A 22,519-nucleotide genomic window follows, 5' to 3' on the forward strand; every position below is an offset into this window, starting at 1 on the left:
TAAACGTTCATCCTTTATTCCTCACTGTCGTCAGTTGCTAAGTTATAGTCATCTAATCTTATTATTGGGATTCCATTAGCACGCACCTGAATGGCAAAGCAACAATCCCTCATAAATCCAATAAGTGGCTTTGGTACATTTTCAGTTGCTAGTTCAATAGGTCCTTTAACAGACAATTTGTATGTTATTGGAGCAGTAGATGTTTGACCTTGCTGGAAGCAAAAGTCCACTTCTGTTGGAAAACCACATAAGAAATGTGTGTTGTCATAGCTATCCCATTTATGTTCCACACTACCATCATCCACCAATGACCTCATAACATCTTCATTAAATCCTATCATATCATTGTTTGTATTGCAAGCGTTCGCAACCATTTCATAAAATACAGGTCCATATGATTTTTCAGGTTCTGCAGGCATATTTCCATAAGCTCCCATGGAAAGCTGAAGATATTTAAACTTAGGGTTCTCAAAATTAACATAATAGTTGTCTTTCTTTCTAAATAGTGCCCAAATACTTTTAACATTAATAGGCGTATAAGCTGCTGTAAATGTTGCACTTGAACTATCTGTATTCTTTGAGAATGAACCGTCCATAGGAATCCAATCCATAACTTTAACAGGAAAACATAAAGCCTCGTTTGTATAATGTTCTACAAGTTCTGTATAAATGTTAGGGTCTAAAGAGAATGACTTTGGATGAATGAAACATTCATTAAAATCCATCTTTGTTCGAAATAGTTGCTGGTTTACAGTTGTAATAGTAACTGTTCCACTAGCTTCTACTGCCTTCGTTATCATAGTGAATGGTTCATTCCATGGAACAAATTTATTTGTCGGTGGATTTGAATCTGAAGCAAATGCAACTTTAAGAGTTGGATTGAAAGCAATGATATCATTTACAGATATAGATGTGCATTGTAAGGCGTCGCTACTGAACTTTACTTTAAGCTGAATGTTTCCTGCAAAAGCTGGAATAAATCGAATAGCTTCTAATGGAAGGAATCTTCTAACAGGAATTCTTAAACGAAGCTTAAAATCAAATGATTTTCCTGCTGTAATTGGACCACTAACAATTTGTCCTGTTCTGCATGTTCCCGAATGACTCCATACATCTTCATGTCGAGTCTTTGAGAAAACATCTACTTTCTTTATTTGTTCGGTAGTTTGTGAGTTTGAAGTTATATATGCTTCTTCTCTTGCGTTGTCTTGAGAATATACGATACGACCATTTGCAAGGATTTGATATCCAGCAACTGCATAGAAAGCGTCATCGAAACCAATCCAAAATCCTGGTGGGTTTGTTTTATTGGAACCTGAACCAATTTCTTTATCTGCAATAAATTGACCTTCCATTTTATACGTAATGAATGTATTGTAAAGGTCCAACATATTTTCACCAGGAGGTGAGAGATTGAATGTTACCCATGTGTTATCTTTAGCAGTTCCAGGTTGTGATGGAATCTTTGCGTCAGAATATTTTCTATTAGTGTCACCAATTTGAACTGCATTGTCTATGATATCGAAATATGAGCGAATCTGATGAATATGCTCTGCTGGAGTAAATTCGTTTAACTGTTCGTTCTGCATGTATTTACTTCAGATAAAAATATCTATTTACTTCATTATTCTCACTCTTCTTCTTGGCATTCGTGGTGGAAGTTGTTTCTTGACATTTTCAATGAACTGTACATTCTCTTTTGTCTCAACTTCTTTCACTGGTGGGTCAGGGTTCTTTGACTCGGTTTGTTTTTCAATGAAATTCACGAACTTTGCAATAAGCTCTTGGTTCGTTATTGAAAGAACATCTGGCTTCTTTTCTTCTTGTTCTTTTGGTGGCTCAGTTTGTACAGAAGGTTTTATATGGGCTTCGTGGGCTTCGCCCTCGGTGCCATGCACCTTAATGTTGTCGCTTTCTGCATTCGCTAATGGAACCTTTCTTTTTCTTACATATATTTTACCATCTTTACTCTGACTTACATAATAGAAAGGATGTTGTATTCCTCTTGCGTCATTTAATATAATAGACTCTCGTTCTGATTTTGACAAGCTCATTTTACATCGGTTAAAGTTTTAAGTTAGTTTTTTATCTACAGTCAAATGACTCAGACAAGTCATATGGACAAGACCCAAGGGGTCATAGATGTTGAAGCATTGAAGAAAGAAATTCGCGAGCAAATTTTATCCGAACTGAAGGAACAAAAACAAGAACAAAAGCCAGAGAGACCAAAGAGAAAACTTAGTGAAAAACAACTAGCTGCATTAGCTGCTGGAAGACAGAAGAACCCACGTTTGCTGGCGAAAAAAGCTAGAGAAGAAGCAAAAGCAAAGGAAGAACAAAAGCAAAGGAAGCTGAAGCAAAGAAAGAGTAAATGGTTTATTTTTATCCGAATTAAATGTATAGACAAATACCTTTATCTGTTGCGTTCAGCAGTGAAAACCCTGACGTCAAAATAAAGGGGAACAGAGTAACGTTTAAGTTTCCAACAGACTGGATTGTGAACATAAATGAAGAGAAGTACATTGGCATAACATCTATGTATATAACACGTGCTTTCAGAAAGGTTGACTTTATACTTCAAGTCGAGATAGAAAATGACGAACAGTCTTTAAGCGCCCAAAACATTCACATATACAAATACTTTAAAGACGATACAACATTGTTGCAATGTATGATTTCATTTAATGAGATGTTCGAGAAAAAGTTTCAATATTGAAGTACAAACTTTACAGCCTTTACGTGAGTTTCTTGCACAACTGAAAGAAGAAGGTAGTCAGCCACAACTTATAGACTTTCATTATGAATTTAATGAAAATGAAGATGGAACACATGACTGTCAATTCATTGTATTCTCACCATTCAATGAAGTCGCTAAAAAGAAAGAAAATCCATTACGTATAAGGTTTCAAATCTCTGAACCCAATGATGATTTTAAGAATGTTTTCAATTATGATGCAATGCTTCCGAGGAAAAATGAATTTTCAAAGATTGTAACACCTGGCATTTGGGATAGAAAGCAAGCAATACTTTACTCTAATATAGCCAAAGGCGTTGAAAATGAGTTCATTGGTCATACAAGAACTTCACCACTTCCTAACCCTAAATACTATAAATTAACTGGCTTCAATCGTGAGTTTTGGATAGACATGTTCTCCACTCATGACCATAAATGTCCAGTGTTCTTGCCTCCAGATGGGAAGGACTGTCTCTACATTGAAGCACAACTCTTAAACTCTACCATCGCAGTATTGTAAAATCTACGCTAGCTTTATTTTTATCACGAATGACCTCATTGCTGACAAAAATAAATGACCTCATTCATGACCTCATTCATGACCTCATTCATGACCTCATTGCTGACAAAAATAAGCCGCTAGCGGCAAGGGCGAAGCCCATGACCTCAGAACTTCAACTTACGAATAAAGCTTGTTTTAGTCGTTATTGAAAAGTTGAACTTTTCAGCAAAGCAAGGTTGACATGACTTACATAAGTCGAATGCAATCTCTTGACCATCATAAAGTGCTTTGTAAAGTTTCATTAAACTGAACTCAGAGTCTTTGTCAAATTTTCCTTGCGGAACCATTAAACCTTTATCTTCATCATAGAAACACTGAACAGAGTCAGGAAACATTTCATTAGCGGTTAAAGCAATAACATCTTGCTTCACGCCTTTCATTCTGCAGTGAAATGCAACTTCATTTAAATCGTTAGTGAGTAAGTCTATGTAGGTCTTCTTTCCACAGAAAATACTTTTATAAGCTAAACTTTGTTTTCCAGGTGTTATTTCTGCAAAGTCACTATGAAACTGACCAAGGTTTTTACCAATGAGAACTCTTCCATAACGTTTCTCAAACTCTTCAGCTAAACGAGGGATATCTTCATTGTAGAGATGCATACTGTCCGTATCGCTATAAAAGATGTCCATTCCTAAGTCTTCAGCAGTACAGAATACTTCATTCATAATACGTTTTGACATAGACAGAATATTAACACCAAGTGGACAGAAGTTAAAGTGTCTGCAAATGCTTTTCGTTAGCTTGAAAATAGTTTTATCTGAACCATCCAAACCTTCGAACTTCACTATATGGTTGTAATTTCTTATAGCATATCTTATAGCATCTTTGTCATCTACTATGGTTATTTTTGACTCAATAGGAGATAGAATAGTTTTGCCATAAATGCTGTTCAGAATGAGTTTTATAATTTCTTGTAAGGGGTTTTCTTCTTTCTTATACTTTAACCTTAACTCAAACAACTTCTTTACTTCATCTCTTATTCTCATATCTCTGTTTCCATCGTAATAGTATCCTTGCAACACTTCACATTTGACACCTTGATATTTTATGAGGTCTTGTAATGTTATATGGTCAACATACATTAAACAGCAAGTGTTTGAACTTCTTGGAACGTTAAGTTCTGGATTTAGTTCAGGGTCACAAACTATTAAAGGAAAGTGTCTATGTATACCAATCTCTGTTATCTTAATGAGAACAAAGAAGCCAGACATAAACTTTTCACCAATGGGTTCCTTTTGGTCGTCATTGAATAAATGTCTCATGAGATACTCTGTGCTTAACATTTCTTCCTTCAATACTTTGGAATACCTTCTAAAGTATAAAGTCTTGCTATAGCTGAGGATATAATGAAACAGCGTCGAAGTCAGCAATGAGTTTCTTTTGCTCTTTTGTTTCATGTTATCTGACAACATACATCTTCCACCTTGAATACAGCGTGAAATAAATTCTCTTGGTTTATTTGAGAGGTCATATAAATTTCCATTCGGGAAGTATACTCTGTTCTCAAACAATTTGTTAGCAATGAACAAATACTAACGTAGTCATAAACGTTTAAATCAAACTCTTTCAATAAGTCATTGCGGAACTTTACAAAACCTTCTCTTAAAATTCTTACATCTTGTTTGCAGTAAAACGTGCTATATTTTTCTAAGTCGAAGTGGTTTTCATCTATTCTGCAACCTTTGATGGAATCTATGTTTTTCATGAATGTATCTGCATCGGATAAACTTACATGCTTCAGAAATGACACCAGTTCTGTTGTCATTTGCTAACAAAACACTGCTGTAGTAGTTTATGGAAATACTTCTTTCGGTCCTGTTTGTAAGTTAAACATAGCAGGAAATAGTTTAAGCTTCTTATTTATAACACTGTAAGAGTCTTTTATAATAATTGCCCGTCCTTTATATAAACCAGTTATTTGCATTGTTCGTGAACCTTTAATGATGGGAGTTCCTTTCACTTCTGTCATGTGTCTTAAGATGAAGTTTATGTCATAACTGAGGTTATGGAAATATATTAAACTCTTGTCAGGAAGTCTTTCCAAAAATTCTGTTGCACAGTTTTGACCCCAAATGCTTTCACTCACTGAACCATCTTCACTGTCATAACAGATGTTAAAAGCTTTATGAAAGCCATCTGTGCTACACTCAAAGTCAGCAAAGAAAACGTGCTCAGGAATGAACTTACATTTTTTATTTACTTCTTTTGACTCTGCTTTCTTCTTCAGTTGTACACAATACTTTGGAGCATATGTCAAATCTTTAAATGGTGCAAGGTTCTGTTTATATAAGTCAGTCGTATATGTGAAAAGTTCTCCATAAGAAATAGGTTCGAAATATTTGCACTCCCACAATGTTTTCATAACATCCCATAACGGTGTTGTTCTATCATAACGAACTACATATTTTTCTCTCTCTTTGTATAAATCTTCATCTGTTTCTCAATGTTCATTCCACCACAAGCTTTGAGAATTTCTATATAGTTCGAATGAATATGTTGTCATTGGTAATCTTTCATTTAGCATGTAGTGGTCTTCAACAAGAAGTAAGTCAATAGTTCTAACAGTTTCACATTCTTTTGTATATATTCTTTATTTCATTTGGAGTTTGAAATAACCAATGGTAACATTAAATGCTATACCTGTTGCGTCAGAAATTTCTTGTACTTTACTTTGAGGAAAGTCTCTAACACGAATGACTTCTCTCATGTGGTCAATAGTTTCTTCATTTACTCCAGCCTGAATGCAAGCATAAACGAAACAATTGTCTCTGTCATAAGTGTTGCAGTTCTTTTGTTCAGTTCATTGAAGATTTGGTAGCGTTCAAGATTTATAGGTAATGTGCAAAGATACTTCCAGAACTGACCGCTTCTCTTCTTATAAAACTTCTTTTCACCATTTCTTTCCAAAAGCTTTCTATAAGTGCTGTTTCCTGTTTGCTTAAGAGCTTCCAAAATGGCTTTCTGGTCATTTGTCAGTGTGCTTTCATCTCTATATGGTCTCTTTTTTGGTTTGCCTTTCTTTACATCTGACATCGTTAAGCCTTCATATTCTGTTAAATCATACATCTTTATTTCGGTAAGATTCTTTATGTTTGTCAAGAAGAAGTCATAGTGCATTTCAACAATACCTGCAGCATTTGCTTCTATCTCTGATATAAAGTTCTCCTTCAAGAGCTGATGTAGTAATGTTCCAATATTATTGAGGTTTAACGTAGAACATTCATACTTTCCACCAAGTTTATAACATACCATCCATCTCTGTTGGGAGTTTATTTTAATTTCTCTAAGAGTCTCATGAAAACCTTACCGAAATGTTTGTGTAAGTAGTCTCTGTTTGGTTCATCTAAAGCTTCGATGTTAAAGTCAATGAGTCTATTGCCTGACTTCACATTTCTCTTCCTATTCTCTTCATCTTTCTTTAACCATCTCTCACCTTCTTTTGGTTTGTCGTCAATGGAACGAATGACATCGTTAGCTTTGCGAACTTGTTCTATAGCACTTTTAAACATCTCTCTTCTCTGTTGTTTCAGTGTGTCGTCTCTTCTTCTTGTTTCACCAACGTTTGCATTTGTTATGTCAAACATCTCTCTTCTTACTTCATGAGGTACTGAACGTCTATGATATAAGTCAATAGCAACGTCATTTAAAGGAAATGCTATTGCATGGACTTCGTCCTCGCCGCGTTGCGGCTTTATGAACTCATGAATTCTATCATAATTTATTGCACCATTATAGTCTTTAATGAAGTCAGCGAGTGCTTTTTTGTTTGTTGCGTAATGCTTTGCAACATCTATATTAGCTTCTGTAAGAAGTTGTTTTATTTCCGAGTGTTCTAACTTAGACAACTTCCGATACATCTTTAGTAGGAAATAAAAAAAATATTTTTGAAAAAATTAGATTAGATTTTTTTTAAGTTATTTTTCAAAATAATTTAATATTTTTATTTTAATGAAACACATGCAAGATTGCAAGTTCTTTTCATACAATGCTCTCGCTACTGCCATCAAGAATGAGTTCAATAATGCTTCAAACGTTAATGTTATCTTTAACAAGAAGTTTGTGAAAGAATCTAAGTTTGGTCAGTATGTCAGACCATTAGCTATCGTCATTGACCGCAAACGTTATACTTCACAAGAGTTAGCAGTAGTTTTGAAACAAAAGGGTTTCTTCGTGAATGTCAAAGATACTCATTATACTGTTATAAAGAACTCCAACATTGACTTCTTCAGTATTGCTATGAATCTTTCCGAACAGAAAGAATATAAGAAGGGTGAAACATCTGTGAAATATTATCCTTCATCTCTGAAGACAATAACGAACAAAGATGTTATACAAAAGTTCTTACCAAAGGTTGAAGAAGCTTCAATTGACATTGACGAAGGAAGTGAAATGGTTGAAGAAATTGACCCTGAAGCTATTTAACCAAAAATATATTTTTGGTGAAGAGGTGAGAATCTCACCTGTTTTTCACCTCATTCTCTCTTCGTTAATGTTGTCGTGACTTCTTCGTTAATGTTGTCGTGACTTCATTCTTCCTCTTTGAAGTTATCGAAATATTCTGTTATTTTTTCCTTCAGTAATGTTAAGTCTTCTTTGAAGGTAAGTATTGTGCAACCTTTGATGTCATAGTGTGTTTGAGGAAGAGTATTTTTGACAATTTCCTTTATTTGCTCATTCGGTGTCATTGAAATCGGTAAGTTTTCACGATAGAACCAGTTTCTGTCAGATTTGTAAATCTTAGCAAGGTCATAAAAGCTTTTGTTGTTTCTTCTGACTAAATGCAACATAACCATATCTCTGTCTTCTTCATTTTCCATCTCTTCAGCGTAAATCATATACTTATAACTCTTTTCCTTTCCTTTTGGTACTGAACGTGGTATTCTTTTCTGTATGCTTTTGTCTTTGGATTCAATGACTTCATCTTTTGCTTGAAGTTTCTTTTCCATCTGTTCGCGTTCTGCTTTATATAGTTCATCTAACATCATGAAAATATAACAAGCATAACGAGGTGAAGCCCACATTGCTACAGCATTTACTAAAAGTCTATGAACATAATAACCTTTCAAACCAGGTGCCAAATTCTTGCGATTTTCGTACGGAATCTCTTCCCTCGGTTTTCCGAGGGAAGCAATCATATGAGGAAATTCTTCTAAAAGTTCTTTTGCCTGTTGGTTTTCAAACCAATGATATGCTTGCTTTGTAGAACGAAGAGCGTTCATTATACTTTGCATTTGGTACATGTCATCTTTGACAGAACGAATGAGTCTCAATTGTTTGTTATACTGTATGTATTCGTATTCTTCATTTATGACTTCATGAACGATAGCAGTTGTTGTGTTCTCTAATGTTGACATATCTGTCTTTACATACAGGATAAAAAAATAAATAAAATAAAAACTAACTTTATTTTTTTTGAGATAAACACTATTTCTTCACAACATTAAATTTTATCCTGTATGAAATGACTTTAAAAAGATTATTGACTGACTTCGAATACTATCTCATTGACGCACTGACAGACCCTCAAAACTGTGTTGAAAGTTCTTTAAGCTTTAAGATTGAAGGTACGACGCATTTTGTCTTCACTTACGTATTGAAAGAATATGACCGTTATCATAACGAAGTGAATCAAACACTAATAAAATTTGTAGATAAAAAATTGGTTAACAATGAATATTTTAAACGTGAAGACCCAAACACTGCTGGAGATGATGAAGAATACAGACAAGTTATTGAAAAAAATAACGCAAGATTAGATGCAATAGAAAAGAAGTTTAATGAATGTCTTACAAACACGTATGAATATCTTATGCAGTGGGAAGCCAGATGGAAATAAATTTACGTCAAATATGCAATTTATAAAATCTTATGTCGACAGGCTACGTAGCACAGTGGTCTAAGGTGGTGTTATGGAGGGGTCAGAGTCTGTGGTTCGAACCGCGACAGCGCCGTATTTTCTTATTTTCTTTATTTGTCTTGTTTGTCGTGAATAAAAAGTGTCATAAAAGTGCTCTATCTTCCACGGGAATAAATAAAAAATTTACTTTATTTCTTCTTTATTTCTTGTTCCCGTGGAAGAAGGGTTTTGCTGTTTTTTCTCAGCCAAAATCAATGATTTTTTTCATTTTTGGAATCCTTAGCGAATGAGGAATCTTTTCTCTCGTGGAAGCTTTAACCTAAAATATAATTTAGGTGAAGAGGTGAGATGTCACCTGTTTTCTCACCTAATTTCTCACCCTCAGTCGCTAGCGGCGAGACCAAAGGGTCTTGAATTTTCATGAATTTCCTTAAGATAGAAAAATAACGTTAGTTTTATTTTTATTTATTTTTATTTTGTATGTAAAGATATGATTTCAACAATCGGCACAACAACAATTCAAGCCGCGAACGGCGGGACTCTGTCCACAACAACTTCACCAAACTCGTTAGTCATGAATCCAACATCTATGTTAGTAGAGATGAAAAACTTCATTCCTTCTTCATATACTTTTCGAAACAAAAATCCAGAAGATAAAGCAAGAACTTTTAACAAGTAATTTAGACTGTAGTGCGAAAGATGAAACAAATGAACAGTATCTTTATGAAATGCAGGACATTATGACCATTTACCTAAACTACCTGAAATTCAGCATCAAAAACTAACTATTCCTGAATTCGATGAAATAGAAGTGAAACCAACTGACTCAGTAGAAATAAAGAAGTTCATTCGAAAGGTAAACTATGAGTTTCTAGGATTTCATTGCAACCATAAGGTTATGGACAAAGATTGCGACATGGTATATAAGAATGTTTCTGACATATATAAATCCGGGGAGTTTAAGACCTACGATAACTTTGTTTCGTTAGTTGCTGAATGTGTATGGCAGATAAGAGATAAAGATAGAAGAGGTAAAATATGGAACGAACAGATAAGACCAACTGCTTTTGAGTTAAAGAAAACCATTGACGCCTTAGTTGTTTTTAGCAGGTAAGGTTTCAGAATATAACGCAAAAATGAATCCGCAATGTTCTAAATGTAAAGCAGCAATTAGGAAATATAACTACTCCGTCAAAGAGATAGAAAGAATGCGAAACGACTATGCAGACTTAAAGAAAGAAGCAGAAAAGCCAGCAGAAGATAAAATGAACATGTTAGAATTTCTGAACAAAAACTATCCAACAGCAGAAGATTTCCTTCTATCTGACGTCAAGAAGAAATATAAAGAGACTTTCGGTATTGTTAAATTTTGACATACTGACAGAAGAAATAGAAGCTACGAAATTGTTTAGGATTTCAAATATACATCGTACAATTCATGTAAAACGCTTGTGAAAAACTGGGGTGAGAAAAAGGTGAGAAAACGGGTGACATCTCACCTCTTCACCTAAACATTATTTTTATTGAATTCAATAAAAATAAATGGTTCATTTACTCACAATATTTTTTGTACAAAACGACCCCAAACTTTTAACTTCTTTTCTGCAGCTTCAAATGCTATCTTAGCGAGTTCATATTCTCTAAATTCTCTCTTTAAATCTTCTTGTTCCCATTGGTCTAGTTCGTATGGAGAATCTCTATAACCATAATATATCTCACGTTCATGTTCTAATTGTTTTTCCCACATTTTTTCCAACTTCTTCTTCGAACAAAGGTTTAGCATTCTCCACTGTATCTTCGAGTTCTTCTTCATCTAACTTCTCATGAACTTTCTTGTCTATGGAGTCCATAATATCTTTGACATAAAATGCATACTTTACAGAGCACCATTCAGCAACAAAATGAACGAGGTCAGCATGTATGTAAATACCTTTGAATTCATTCATAACGCCCTTAGTAAGCTCATAAAATGCTTGTTTGAGGTCGAGCCACTTTTGGCTCCACCGTATTCGTTCATCCAAAACTCAAGAATTTCCTGCATTTTAGTACTATTGAGAAATCTGTTTAAATGGTTTAACCTTCCCGCTTCTCTTGCCATCTTTGTTGCATTAATGTAACCATCCTTGTCTCTACGTAAGACTTCAATACCGTTATAAGTGCCTTTTGTGAATGTTTCACCATTAGATTTGTTAGTGAATGTTTTTGCTTCGACTGACATTATTGTCTTTACATACAAAATAAAAAAATAAATAAAAATAAAATTAGCGTTATTTTTTATTTCATAAGGAAATTCACGAAAATTCATGAGGTGAAAAAAGAGGTGAGAAAACGGGTGACATCTCACCTCTTCACCTATAATATATTTTGTCTGATTTACATCCAACGAAAAAGTTTAGAAGAATTTTCTTATTCTTTCTGGCATGTTTTTATCTTTCCAGTACTCCCGCTCTAATGGTCCCAGATGAGTTGGTTTTAGATTCTCTCAAGTTCTTAGATGGTATAACATCTTCAACGCCTCCTTTCATATCTTACTTTATAAGTGTCATCGTTTATGTTGTAGTCAAGTATTTCAATAACCACTCCTCGCTTTGCTTCGTCAATGGTTTCAGCAAGTTTGCCATTACTACTTTCGAACTAATTTATGTCGAGGATAAAATGCTATGGAGTCGTCAGCAGCTTTTATAAGATATCCATTACCTTGCGTAGAGTCTACGATATAATAATTTCGACTTAACCTTAAACGTTTCTTTGTCAACGGCTTGTCGTCAAGAACTACACGAACTTTTGTACCAGGAATGAGGGTAAATTGTGTTGAATTTCTGATATTTTTGTGTTTGACTTAGTTTCTTTTGTATATACTTTTCTTCTTGTTGTTGTGTCATTGAATTTGGTGTATGTCCTGTTGTAGAATGCGTTGAGGAATTGTAAACTTCGATGAAATGTTTCATTGTTTCTTCGGTAAAGTCTCGCTCTTGATTTAAATCTCTGAGAGTCCTTATGAAGCGGTTAATGATACCGAGTATGTTATGGTTATGGTCTTCAGTAGTGTAGTGAGTTATGTTATGCTTAATGAGAAATTCTGTGATTTCATTGCTGAGGTATGCACCGTCTTGGTCTGATGTTAAAATACTTGGGCTATGTTCTGCTACAAACTTTTGTAAAACTCTTAACACTTCATGAGTTCCTTTATTTCTCATTATATACGCAAAAGCTTTGCGAGTGTTAACATTAATGAAGATGAGGAATGGTTTATGTCCTCCTTTTCTGCTTTGAATGAGAGTGTCAAATTGGTATGCGTCAGGAGTGTTGGAGTAAATTGGTAAAAAGTAGTCGTAAGGATTTATTTTTGTTTGATGTACAACATTTTTGTCAAAGAACCTTTTCACTTCAGCTCTGTTAGTAAATCCCGAACTCTTTGCAGCTTCATTGAATTTCTTAAAAGACCTCCATGGATGTTGTTCGAATACTTCTTTCAAGCTCATTTATGTAAAGTTAAAGATTTTATTCTAGGCTCAAGCGCGTTCATTGAACTCTATACCATGCGAATACAGTCACAAATGGTGGCATATAATCTGCACCCGAGCCTGTTGGATTTGTTGTGAAAGTATGTGAATGATTTCCTGCGGTTCCACAGAAAATACCTGCGCTTGAATCTACTGGGTCACTTGAAATATCATATCTATGCATTCCCTGTCTATCCGAACCTGCTGCAAGATTTGTATAACCTCTTTTTGTTATTGAATGTGAATGACTACCTGTTGTGTTTGTAGTTCCTGTATGAGTGTGCGGTGGAAGGTTTGCTTCAGTAATTTTCTTCGAACCTCCTGTTTGCTTTGAATATCTAGCACAGTATAAGAATTTATCTACAATCTGTTCCCACGTACCGAAACCCAGAACTGTTGCTGGATTTGTTGAGTTCATTGACGTATAAATAGAACCTATAGGATATAATGTTTGAAGTATTTCTGTCTTTAATGTTTGAAGCTCTGTTTTGTCTGCTTTCTTGTCATATAAATCTTGAGCAGTGAATTTAATATTATGTTCATCCTTCATGACATAAACATCTTTACATCTAATGTTTTTCATCGTCGTTATGTCGTCATCCGATGTTAAACCTTGTGGAAAGTTAGGAGGTTTACAATATAATGCATCCCCACCAGTTCCTTCAACCGTTCCTTCAATACTTTCTATACCAACAGTTGTGAAGAAATCATGTGTATGAGTCTTATTTGCTTTCTTATCTAACATTGCTGGTAGTTCATGTGTTTCAAAGTTTCTGACATGACCTTCGATATTCATACATTTGTTATTTAAGGAGTTTAGTGTATCTTTTACGCTTGTACTTGGATTCTCTAAAGGTGCACTTGAACCAAGGGTATAGTTCAATATTATGTCGTCTGCTCTAACAGTAGTGAAGGATTTATGTGTATGGTTCTTGTCGGCTTTACTGTCTAAAGAAGTTTGAAGTTCATTTATATCGGAGATGTTGTGTTTATGAGATTTCAAAACTTTGTTCATTGCTTCGAGTTCAACTTTGTCAGCTTTACTTTTAATAGCATCTTCAAACGTTATTTTTGACTTAACTCTCAAAGTAAATCTTGGTTCAACTAATACACCGTTAACATTGAAAGTAGAGGCATAAATTTCACCGGTATAACCAAATGCTTCTTGTGCTTTACCTGTGTCATAATGTACAGTACAGCTTATGTCATAACCTTTAGCACGAATGTATTTATATCTTCTTTCATTAACATCTTCAGTGCTTATTTGTTCATTCTGTGTTAAATATCCATGGTAGTCCGTTATAATCTGTTCGTCTGAACTTATATAATGAACATGGTTTTTGTCTGCTTTTTCGGCTAATTTCTCATTAACATCATTCACTTCTAATTCAACTCTTCCGCCAGAACTCTTATTATCATTAATCTTTTTCATTAATTCGGTAATTACGTCATAAAGACTATATTCTGTTTTCGGTTTTGTAAATAATGAGTCAAAATTTCTTTTCATCATTACATCGCTGACATTAATGATATCACCAATTCCTTTTTCATTTATTCTCTTCATTAATTCTGCAATAATGACGAATATATAATCTGTTAATTTATTCTCTTCATCGAGGGTTATAGAATGATTTGAAATCGAATCATTAACTCCTCTAAATAAATCAATAACTTCAGGATACACGTTTTTAATGTCTCGAATAACCCGACCAGTATCCTCGCCACTATGTGGCTCTGAGCCCGTTGGGCTCTGTTGTTCATGTTCTTCGTTCCCGTCGTTACGTGGTTTTATATCTCTAACCATCATCAACGCAGCCATAACCGGAGGGTTTGTTGCTACCTGTTCGAAAATCCGTCCGTTATGTATGGTATATCTAAATAATTTCTTTGTGTTTGTTAAAACATTTGAAACAAGTCTTTTAAAACCATCTACAAAATTTCCTGTTTCACCTAATGTTCTTGCAGCATTTACAAGCTCACCCATTCCCGCTTTTGACCCCAAAAACGTCCATATTGCATTTATTTCACTCTGTATAGTTGTCCATTCAGCGAAACTAACACCCGCATTCGCTAAGCTGAAAATGAAACTCAGTGGATCGAACTTAATTCCACCTTCTTTTTCAATTTCAACGAACTCACTAACATGAGATTTTAAATATTCTTTCGTTAAAATTGTTTTCCCCGATGTTATGTCATTAACGAAACTATCACCGTCAAAAGTTAACGAATTCAATTTCGTCGTTGATGCTTTTATTTCATACACCGCTTTATCAATAGTTTTTGGCTCACCTTCTTTAGAAGCATATGAAACATTAATGAATGAATTATATGTATTCGTGAATGAGTTAAAATCAATGATTTTCATTAATGACGCCTTTAATGATTCATTAACTGTTGAATCCCTTAAAACAATTACTGAACTGTCGTTAATGAAAGGTACCCTGCAAACCGTCGAGTTTGGATCAAATGCTGTAGTTGGTGCAGGAATATTAATGATATAAGTCATTAAATCATTAAGTGACGTAAATAATGTTGTCGTTTTTGATTTAATTTCTTTAGCATCTGTTATATACGGTAATTTTATTTCTGTAGTTTCTGAATTAAAGATATTCGCTAAAATGTTTTGTAAACTGTTTTGAACAGCAGTATAAACCGTTGAATTCGGAACTCTTACGATTTCACCGTCCTTAATAAAAGGCATTGCACATGGTGTAGTGCTTGGGTCAAATCTTTCGGGATTATAATTCAACATATATTCTAATGCTTCATATACAGACTTATATACTGTTGTGTCGTTCTTCATGACAACTTCACCATTTACAATGAATGGCATTGTACATGGAGTTAAAATAGGGTCAAACTTTTCATAGTCTTTCCATGTTATGTATTTCTCGGTATTTCCATCAGAAATAACAATATATTTGTCAGTAAGTGTGAGAGAGTATTGACCAAAATATAAACGTTTAGCTCTGTCAGTTTCATACGCATATGCAGCAATAGTCATATTTTAATGAGAATAAAATGTTGTTCTATTTGCAAAGTACAGACCCAAACGAATACGGGACAGTAAAGCTACAAACAAACTTAGGTCTTCAGAATGAAGCGCTTGCTTTCAGAGTTGTTGACTTCAATACTATCGCTTCATTCGTTATAACAGATGAAACAGATTTCATGGAGATTGAAATAGATGGAAAGAAGCATGAAATAAGATTTCACAATAATGTAGAATATAAGATGGAAACATTAGCTGGAGTGTTAAATGCGCTCATAAATACTACAATAAACAAGGATAACGAAGAAAACTTAATGAATGTTAAACTTATTGCAGGAGTTTTGAAGTTCAGTTATGCGAAGGAGTTTAAGATAACACGAATGAGTCATAGAGTTCAATTGCTTCTGGGAGCATACCATATGACATTTCCTTTGAAAAGTATTGACAAAACGATTGAGATGAAATCTGTTCCATACGTATGTTATGGCAATTGTTTATACATTGAGTCAAAAATAGCTAATGTCACAGGTATTTCAGGAGTTAATAGTAAAGGTTCAGTAGAATATAAGTCTTTCTGTTATGCAGTCAATTCAATGTTCATTCCAAACGTTCCTGTCATAGCAACTCATTTAGGTAAATGGATTCGCATTAGTCCTCATAATTTGAAAGACATGCAATTCAGACTTGTTGACTTTCAAGGCGAGCCTGTAGAACTGAAGGCACCAGTGCGAATGACTGTTGAAGTTGACTTTTTAGAAAATATTAAATGCAACAGCTTACAAGAGAACTCAGAGATAAAAATATAAAGTATGAATGTTATGTATTAGGTCATGAACTTTGGTTGTTGCTGTTTGATGAAACAAATGAGTTAGTTATGTCAGTCAAGAGAACAGAAAAAGGCGTCAAAGGCGCCGAGCGCAAAGCGCTATATTGTGTTAGTGAAAACTGCACCAAGTCAATAAGATTAGGTTTGCATTATGAAGATGAGTTCGATACTGTTGAAGAAGTTTTGGATAGATATTACAAATTGCTTTAATTTACTAAAACATATTTCAAGCAAAGTTTATATTCTGTTGAAAGTTTTGTATACTCGTTCGAATATTTATACTTAAACTCAACTCCTGTAGTTCCTGGTGTTTCAATGATGCGGATGTTACCTATTTTCATGAATGGTGGAGTTTGACCACAGCATTCGATTTCAGGGTCGAGATAGTCAATGACACATTGTTTCCCTGTTATTCGTGAGATAACATTTTCAAGGTCCTCCTTTGTTAGAATTATTTGGTTCTTGCTTATAAGATTTGTCAAAAGCTTCTTATCGTCTTTGAGTAAAATTGTTTGGTATAACTGAAGAAGGTAATGGTCTACGTTATCTGAAGGATTTGTTTGAACATTTGTGTAAGGATTGTCGTTGGCTTCTCTTGAAAGAATTTGGTCCAGTGGTGGATACTCTAACTTAACATCTGATGTAGCGTTAGCGTTTGAAGCTGTGTTTAAATTCACGGATTTCAGCTCTGGTTCTTTTTCTTTCAAACACTCTGAACTATAGTTCTTTATGACAATATTGTTTGTCGTTCGTGAGTCAACATTTGATGTTGGTTCAATTGGAACATTAACGGCACCAGCTAAGATGGATTTGCTTCTCATTTCATATAGAATAAAAACCTTTTATATGTATGAAATGAACAATATACTCGACAAGGGTTTGAATGTAAAGCTAACGAATGAAAATATTGTTGAATTCACTGAGACAGGAGCTGTGTATAAAGATGTAGAACTACTGAACAAAAGAGCTAAGGGAAGAAGCAGGAACATGAACAAAGGGTGGAAGCCTATAAAAATTTATGTCAATGATGGCTCAGGAGGTTCAAACATAAAGTATGCAGAAAGTTATAGAGTTTATGCGCTAAAAGGTGAAAAGCCTTCATTTAAGAACAGCTATTCTAACGCATATCCTCAAAAGTTAACGGATGGGGAAGTGGATGATATGAATGACAGCAAAAATATTAACAGAAATGGCGACAGAGATGCATGGAATTTGTTTACCATCAGTCAATTGAAGGTTAAACTTTAAAACAATGTTGGTCGTTCCCATGGAATATTTTTGACTTTAATGGTATTAGTCATGATATGAATCTCAAGGTATGAACGAGGAGAGATGAGAGACTTATATGCTTCCCAAATTTCTTCAAAAGGTAATGTTATACCTGACTGTTTCCAAATGAGTTCAATATCATAACGTGAGAAACCTTGAAAGATAACGAAGTCAGTTATGAGACGTTTTATGTTTAAAGCTAAAAACCTCCATGTTTGCATAAGTATTGCTACAGTTAAGTGGTAATGTCTGACTTTAGTAATGATGTTAGCTAATGGTGAGTCAGGCTTTGACACTAAACCTTTACCAGCGAAGTCGTCACAAACTAATAAAGTGTTTGAAGGATATTTTTTGAAGGGGTATTTTGAAAGTTTTGATAGAATGTAGTTTGTAAGTCGTTTCATATCGTAAACTCCTGAGTATTGACGTAAGTGGTGTTTGTCAATAATTCTTTCCATCTCTTCTGAAGTCTTTTGCATTCCTGACTGTATAAATTCAACGATGGCATAATATTTCCTCTTACGTCGAATGTAACGTTGAAGAAATTCAATGAGTTCGCTATCTGGAACTTTAACGACCGAGGCTTGAACTTTTGACATAAATGTTTTCGCTGTTGAGTCCATAGAGTCTGAAGTTGCTGATATAATGATTTGGTCATAATATGAATCTTGACCTAAACGCTCTGTTATGAGTATATGACGAATGAGGTTAAATGTCTTTCCTGACCCCATCTTTCCACAATAGAAATAAACACCATTTGAACAGAACTCATAGTCCTTACTGAAAGGAAGAATGAGAGAAGAGTTAAGTTTGTCTGTAGTTTCATTCATGTCTTCATCTACGTCATGTATTAAATGCTTCATTTTATCTCCATTAAAAATGCAAGTCAGAAATATTCAGAACATAGCACCGAGTCTAACTGACAAGAGTATAAAGATATACTATGAACACGTTATGATGAAACCTACCAAAATTCAAGAAAGTCAGTATACTTATGAATATCCAAGACACTGGGTAGAGTATGTAGGAGGTGAGAAAGCTATTGAAATAAGACAGGTTCGAAGTATTCCAGCAGGAAGGACAATATTATTGAAGAACTTTAATGTTTTGAGATATAATGATGAAACAAAGAAGCAAGATAGTTTTCCTATTGCTGTGTATGTGAACCTAGACACAGGAGATGACATGAAAGTTTTTAACACAAAGCTTCAAACGGTAGTGAGAGAACAACTGACTGCGGAAGGACACCCATTACCTTCAGAAGTTAGCATAGCATATAATTTTGAAACAAACTCAATAGATTTTAAAGTCGTCTCTGCAAAGAAGTCAGGTTTTACATTTAATGAAGCAGATGTATATTCGAATGAAAACTTCAAAGCTATTGCATGGTTAGATAATGACGATTGCTTTAAGAAAATCTTTAAATACAGTGACTCAACGATGTCAATAGATGACCTTCGTGGAATGTTACCATCGACGTTTACAGTAGAAGGTTCAGCAGGATTGCTTACAAGATTGTCAATTGGTGGTATTTGGTCTCGTGAGAACATTGTTATAAAATCCAGTATAAGTGAATTTGCTGAAGAATCTATATTATGTCTTTCAAACTACATGTATTCGCCGCCGAAGCATTATAGTATAACAAACTTTGTCAGTAAGTTTAACATAAGACTTGTCGAACCTTCTTCAATGAAAGATGTTGTGCTACCTAAAGATGGAAAGGATGGACTCATTATTGAAATGATTTTAATAGCATATTAAATGAGCTTGTTCTTGAAGGTCATTCATGATGAAATAACTGTTGTAGAAGATGTTAGCAATTGTTCAGACATTTTGAAGCGAATAGATGATATAAGAAAGAAGTTTATGAAGCCGCAACGCGGCGAGGACGAAGTCCATGAGAATGTTTATGTTTCATTGACTTTCTCCAGTAACGAGAACTTTTATGAGATAATATTGAAGAGAGATGATTTTAATATGGTGTAAATGGTAGCTTGGGCAGCTTTAGGCGCAATGGGAACAAAAGCATTAGCATTTGGAGCAAAAGCACTTGGAGCTTATGACGCAGTAAATAAAATGAGTGGAGGAAGAGTTTCGAAGACATTAGATGCAAATAAAGGGAAGATTGGAGGCTGGGTTGCAAAGAAGTTAAGATTAAATAAAATAGGGCTCATAAATAAAGCATCCAATTTGGTTGCGACTGAGTCAGAAAATGCTTTAGGAAAGGACGATGAGTTTGCAAAACATGCAAAAGACTTTAATGACCAGATGAAAGGTGAAACAATGCATTTAAATAGAGTCGATGGAACTCTTCCTCCACCAGTAGTTCTTCCGTATGGTCCCTATGGAATGTATGGAAACCCTTACGAAAGACCATTTGACCCATTGACTGGTGGAAGTAACTGGTATCATTACGGACGAAGAAGAAAGACAGTTAAGCTGGAGACAGACGTGAAGAAAGCAACTAAAAAGAAACCAAGGAAGAGAGTTATAAAGCAATGAGAACGTTTATGTTATGAGAAATTTTTAACGTTAGTTTTATTTTTACTGAAAATTTTTATTTGGATGTAATGACGAAAACTATTGAAATAACAAACTACAACGGTCATGAGTTCAAGAATTTGTTCTTCGTTCCTCGTGAAAATACATTCTATCAGATACGAGGGAGAAAGGGTAAAGTTAGTTTGAGCGTTTATGATAGCAAACATAATGGAAGATATATACAAGCAGTAGATACAAACGGTAAGCGTGTTTCATTAGCTTTGTCAAAACTTACTAACATTAATTATGACAGTGACTTTGACTCAGACGATTGGAGCGACAGTAGTGATACTGAAGAATATGAACTATTATGTGAAGCACAACAATGGAAAGAGTTGCAATACTTTTGTAAATGAGAACGTTAGTGTGTACGTTAGTGAGAACGTTAGTGAGAACGTTAGTGAGAACGTTTATTTTTTCATGCACGTGCATTGTGTCGCGGGGAGTTGCCATGGGCAATGACCTGCGCACAATATATAACGTACAGAGAGGTGAGATGAGGTGGTTTATGTGATAAATACTTTACGTGGCAGAAATAGTTTAAGGTTATTAGAAATATTGCATCTGCGATGTAAAATATACGTTAGTGGTTTTGTAAAGTGTCAGGTTGACATATCTTCGGTAAGATGGCGCGCAGTGCCACCGTACTGAAGATATGTATACTAACTTGAGTAAATGATTTATTAATTTATTTATTTATTTTTTTTAAATCAAATCATATAAATATATATATATAATAGTGAAATAGAACAAGAGATAATTATTGATGATTAAATTGTAGACGAGGATAAAAGTTTAGATAAATTAATAAAATTAGTGTGGAATCAGACAAATTTCGGGTTGTTTGGGAAGGAATTGTTGGCTATGATGTACTGATTCATGATCAGTACATCATAGCCAACAATTCCTTATACAAAGTTCAAAAACTTGGGTGCAATCAGTTCTGATTGCACCCAAGTTTTTGAACTTTCTCGAGGGAATGGAAGGGTAAGAGGTATATATTCATAATGTATACCTCTTACCCTTCCATTCCCTCTCTGACAGCGGGAAACTTTGTCTGAATGTTAAACTATTCAGACAAAGTTTCCCGCTGTTTGCGAAGGAATTGTTGGCTATGATGTACTGATTCATGATCAGTACATCATAGCCAACAATTCCTTATACAAAGTTCAATTTTCATATTTCATGTATGTAACTCTCTAAAACATAAATCTGATTTTCATTTGGCAGATCCACTTCTTGTCTTTCCATTTTTTTGAATCAATTTATACAAATAAACTTATAAAACACAAAATTATTATTTATATAAATTTTAGATAATACATCCGATATGTAAAGTGTCAAAAATGAAGTGAACCGAATTTTCATGCATTACACTTGAGATTGAAACTGAATCTTATGATGCGGTGATCTTGAATCACTACTTCATACGGTTCAGTTTCATATAAAATTTTTTGCAATTTGTTATTCTTTTGCAATTATTTCTTATAAGATTTTACATCTTTTAGCGGGGAAATGTTTGTTATCATGTATATATATTAAATATCTACACGATAACGAACATTCCTCTAAATTGCTGAGAAACTCAGATTTATATAGATCACTAGTGTCCCTAGGCACTAATTCTGGTTCAGTACCTAGGAGGCTCTAGTTCTCTAACGAACTGATAAAATGTTTTTAAATTTTTTGGATATTGCTACCTGTGAAGCACTGACTTCAAGTCAGTACCTCACAGGTAGCAATTAATTGAAAGATGGGAAAACTTTTGTCCGAATGTTAAACTATTCGGACAAAGTTTCTCCCATTTTGCGAAGGAATTGGAGGCTATGAGATACTGATGCAATGTCAGTAACTCATGGCTTCCAATTCCTTCCTAAAACTCATAAAAGTGGACATTACATGCATATAAAATTTGACATGTAAAGTCCACTTTTTGTTAGCGGGGATTAGACTCCGTCAAATCCCATTTTTCGTTTACGAGAAAAATACCATCCCTCCTTCCAAAAGCGTAAGAACCGATAACATTTACAAAATATTAAATTTATTTTGTAAATTTTCCAAAAGCCTTAGTACCAATGTAATATAAATGCTCCAAAAATACCATCCCTCCTTCCAAAAGCGTAAGAACCGATAACATTTACAAAATATTAAATTTATTTTGTAAATTTTCCAAAAGCCTTAGTACCAATGTAATATAAATGCTCCAAAAATGTTGTAAACGAAAACGATAAAAAT

At 34.3% G+C, this 22,519-nt stretch overlaps 14 protein-coding genes and 3 pseudogenes across 17 annotated transcripts, besides 4 other annotated features; 7 read left to right on the forward strand and 10 right to left on the reverse strand.

Annotated features, from left to right (window-relative positions):
• Positions 1-20,952: part of a mobile genetic element that runs on past the window's edge.
• On the reverse strand, positions 15-437 carry TVAGG3_0098810 (uncharacterized protein; the record flags this gene model as incomplete). The annotated part of the gene is made up of 1 exon (XM_051222721.1): positions 15-437. One exon carries the CDS (start codon positions 435-437, stop codon positions 15-17), a length of 423 nt encoding a protein of 140 aa, XP_051107707.1.
• Positions 480-1,355, reverse strand: TVAGG3_0098820 (uncharacterized protein; the record flags this gene model as incomplete). Its single annotated transcript, XM_051222722.1, has 1 exon — positions 480-1,355. A coding segment is annotated over one exon (876 nt), but the record flags the coding sequence as incomplete, so codon positions are not given.
• On the forward strand, positions 2,100-2,289 carry TVAGG3_0098830 (uncharacterized protein; the record flags this gene model as incomplete). Its single annotated transcript, XM_051222723.1, has 1 exon — positions 2,100-2,289. A coding segment is annotated over one exon (190 nt), but the record flags the coding sequence as incomplete, so codon positions are not given.
• Positions 2,690-3,254, forward strand: TVAGG3_0098840 (annotated as a pseudogene). The gene has a single exon. A coding segment is annotated over exon 1 (565 nt).
• TVAGG3_0098850 (organellar and viral DNA polymerase type B) lies at positions 3,401-4,507 on the reverse strand (the record flags this gene model as incomplete). Its single annotated transcript, XM_001300008.2, has 1 exon — positions 3,401-4,507. The coding sequence occupies one exon, from the start codon at positions 4,505-4,507 to the stop codon at positions 3,401-3,403; it is 1,107 nt and encodes a 368-aa protein (XP_001300009.2).
• TVAGG3_0098860 (organellar and viral DNA polymerase type B) lies at positions 6,806-7,153 on the reverse strand (the record flags this gene model as incomplete). The annotated part of the gene is made up of 1 exon (XM_051222724.1): positions 6,806-7,153. A coding segment is annotated over one exon (348 nt), but the record flags the coding sequence as incomplete, so codon positions are not given.
• TVAGG3_0098870 (uncharacterized protein) lies at positions 7,245-7,718 on the forward strand (the record flags this gene model as incomplete). The annotated part of the gene is made up of 1 exon (XM_051222725.1): positions 7,245-7,718. One exon carries the CDS (start codon positions 7,245-7,247, stop codon positions 7,716-7,718), a length of 474 nt encoding a protein of 157 aa, XP_051107711.1.
• Positions 8,010-8,650, reverse strand: TVAGG3_0098880 (KilA, N-terminal/APSES-type HTH, DNA-binding family; the record flags this gene model as incomplete). The annotated part of the gene is made up of 1 exon (XM_051222726.1): positions 8,010-8,650. A coding segment is annotated over one exon (641 nt), but the record flags the coding sequence as incomplete, so codon positions are not given.
• TVAGG3_0098890 lies at positions 10,705-11,371 on the reverse strand (annotated as a pseudogene). The gene has a single exon. A coding segment is annotated over exon 1 (667 nt).
• On the reverse strand, positions 11,546-12,635 carry TVAGG3_0098900 (annotated as a pseudogene). The gene has a single exon. A coding segment is annotated over exon 1 (1,090 nt).
• On the reverse strand, positions 12,676-14,220 carry TVAGG3_0098910 (keratin-associated protein family; the record flags this gene model as incomplete). The annotated part of the gene is made up of 1 exon (XM_051222727.1): positions 12,676-14,220. The coding sequence occupies one exon, from the start codon at positions 14,218-14,220 to the stop codon at positions 12,676-12,678; it is 1,545 nt and encodes a 514-aa protein (XP_051107713.1).
• Positions 15,029-15,660, reverse strand: TVAGG3_0098920 (organellar and viral DNA polymerase type B; the record flags this gene model as incomplete). The annotated part of the gene is made up of 1 exon (XM_051222728.1): positions 15,029-15,660. A coding segment is annotated over one exon (632 nt), but the record flags the coding sequence as incomplete, so codon positions are not given.
• On the forward strand, positions 15,891-16,454 carry TVAGG3_0098930 (uncharacterized protein; the record flags this gene model as incomplete). Its single annotated transcript, XM_051222729.1, has 1 exon — positions 15,891-16,454. The coding sequence occupies one exon, from the start codon at positions 15,891-15,893 to the stop codon at positions 16,452-16,454; it is 564 nt and encodes a 187-aa protein (XP_051107715.1).
• On the reverse strand, positions 17,719-18,573 carry TVAGG3_0098940 (protein of unknown function, DUF4106 family; the record flags this gene model as incomplete). Its single annotated transcript, XM_051222730.1, has 1 exon — positions 17,719-18,573. The coding sequence occupies one exon, from the start codon at positions 18,571-18,573 to the stop codon at positions 17,719-17,721; it is 855 nt and encodes a 284-aa protein (XP_051107716.1).
• TVAGG3_0098950 (uncharacterized protein) lies at positions 18,623-19,097 on the forward strand (the record flags this gene model as incomplete). The annotated part of the gene is made up of 1 exon (XM_051222731.1): positions 18,623-19,097. A coding segment is annotated over one exon (475 nt), but the record flags the coding sequence as incomplete, so codon positions are not given.
• On the forward strand, positions 19,184-19,504 carry TVAGG3_0098960 (uncharacterized protein; the record flags this gene model as incomplete). The annotated part of the gene is made up of 1 exon (XM_051222732.1): positions 19,184-19,504. The coding sequence occupies one exon, from the start codon at positions 19,184-19,186 to the stop codon at positions 19,502-19,504; it is 321 nt and encodes a 106-aa protein (XP_051107718.1).
• On the forward strand, positions 19,730-20,245 carry TVAGG3_0098970 (protein of unknown function, DUF4107 family; the record flags this gene model as incomplete). The annotated part of the gene is made up of 1 exon (XM_001289070.1): positions 19,730-20,245. One exon carries the CDS (start codon positions 19,730-19,732, stop codon positions 20,243-20,245), a length of 516 nt encoding a protein of 171 aa, XP_001289071.1.
• Positions 20,953-21,108: 156 nt separating the features above from the next.
• Positions 21,109-21,457: a mobile genetic element.
• A 202-nt stretch (positions 21,458-21,659) lies between these two features.
• Positions 21,660-22,266: a mobile genetic element.
• Positions 22,267-22,493: 227 nt separating this feature from the next.
• Positions 22,494-22,519: part of a mobile genetic element that runs on past the window's edge.

Source organism: Trichomonas vaginalis, chromosome IV (genome assembly GCF_026262505.1).
Source record: "Trichomonas vaginalis G3 chromosome IV, whole genome shotgun sequence".
Classification (NCBI taxonomy): Eukaryota; Parabasalia; order Trichomonadida; family Trichomonadidae; genus Trichomonas; species Trichomonas vaginalis.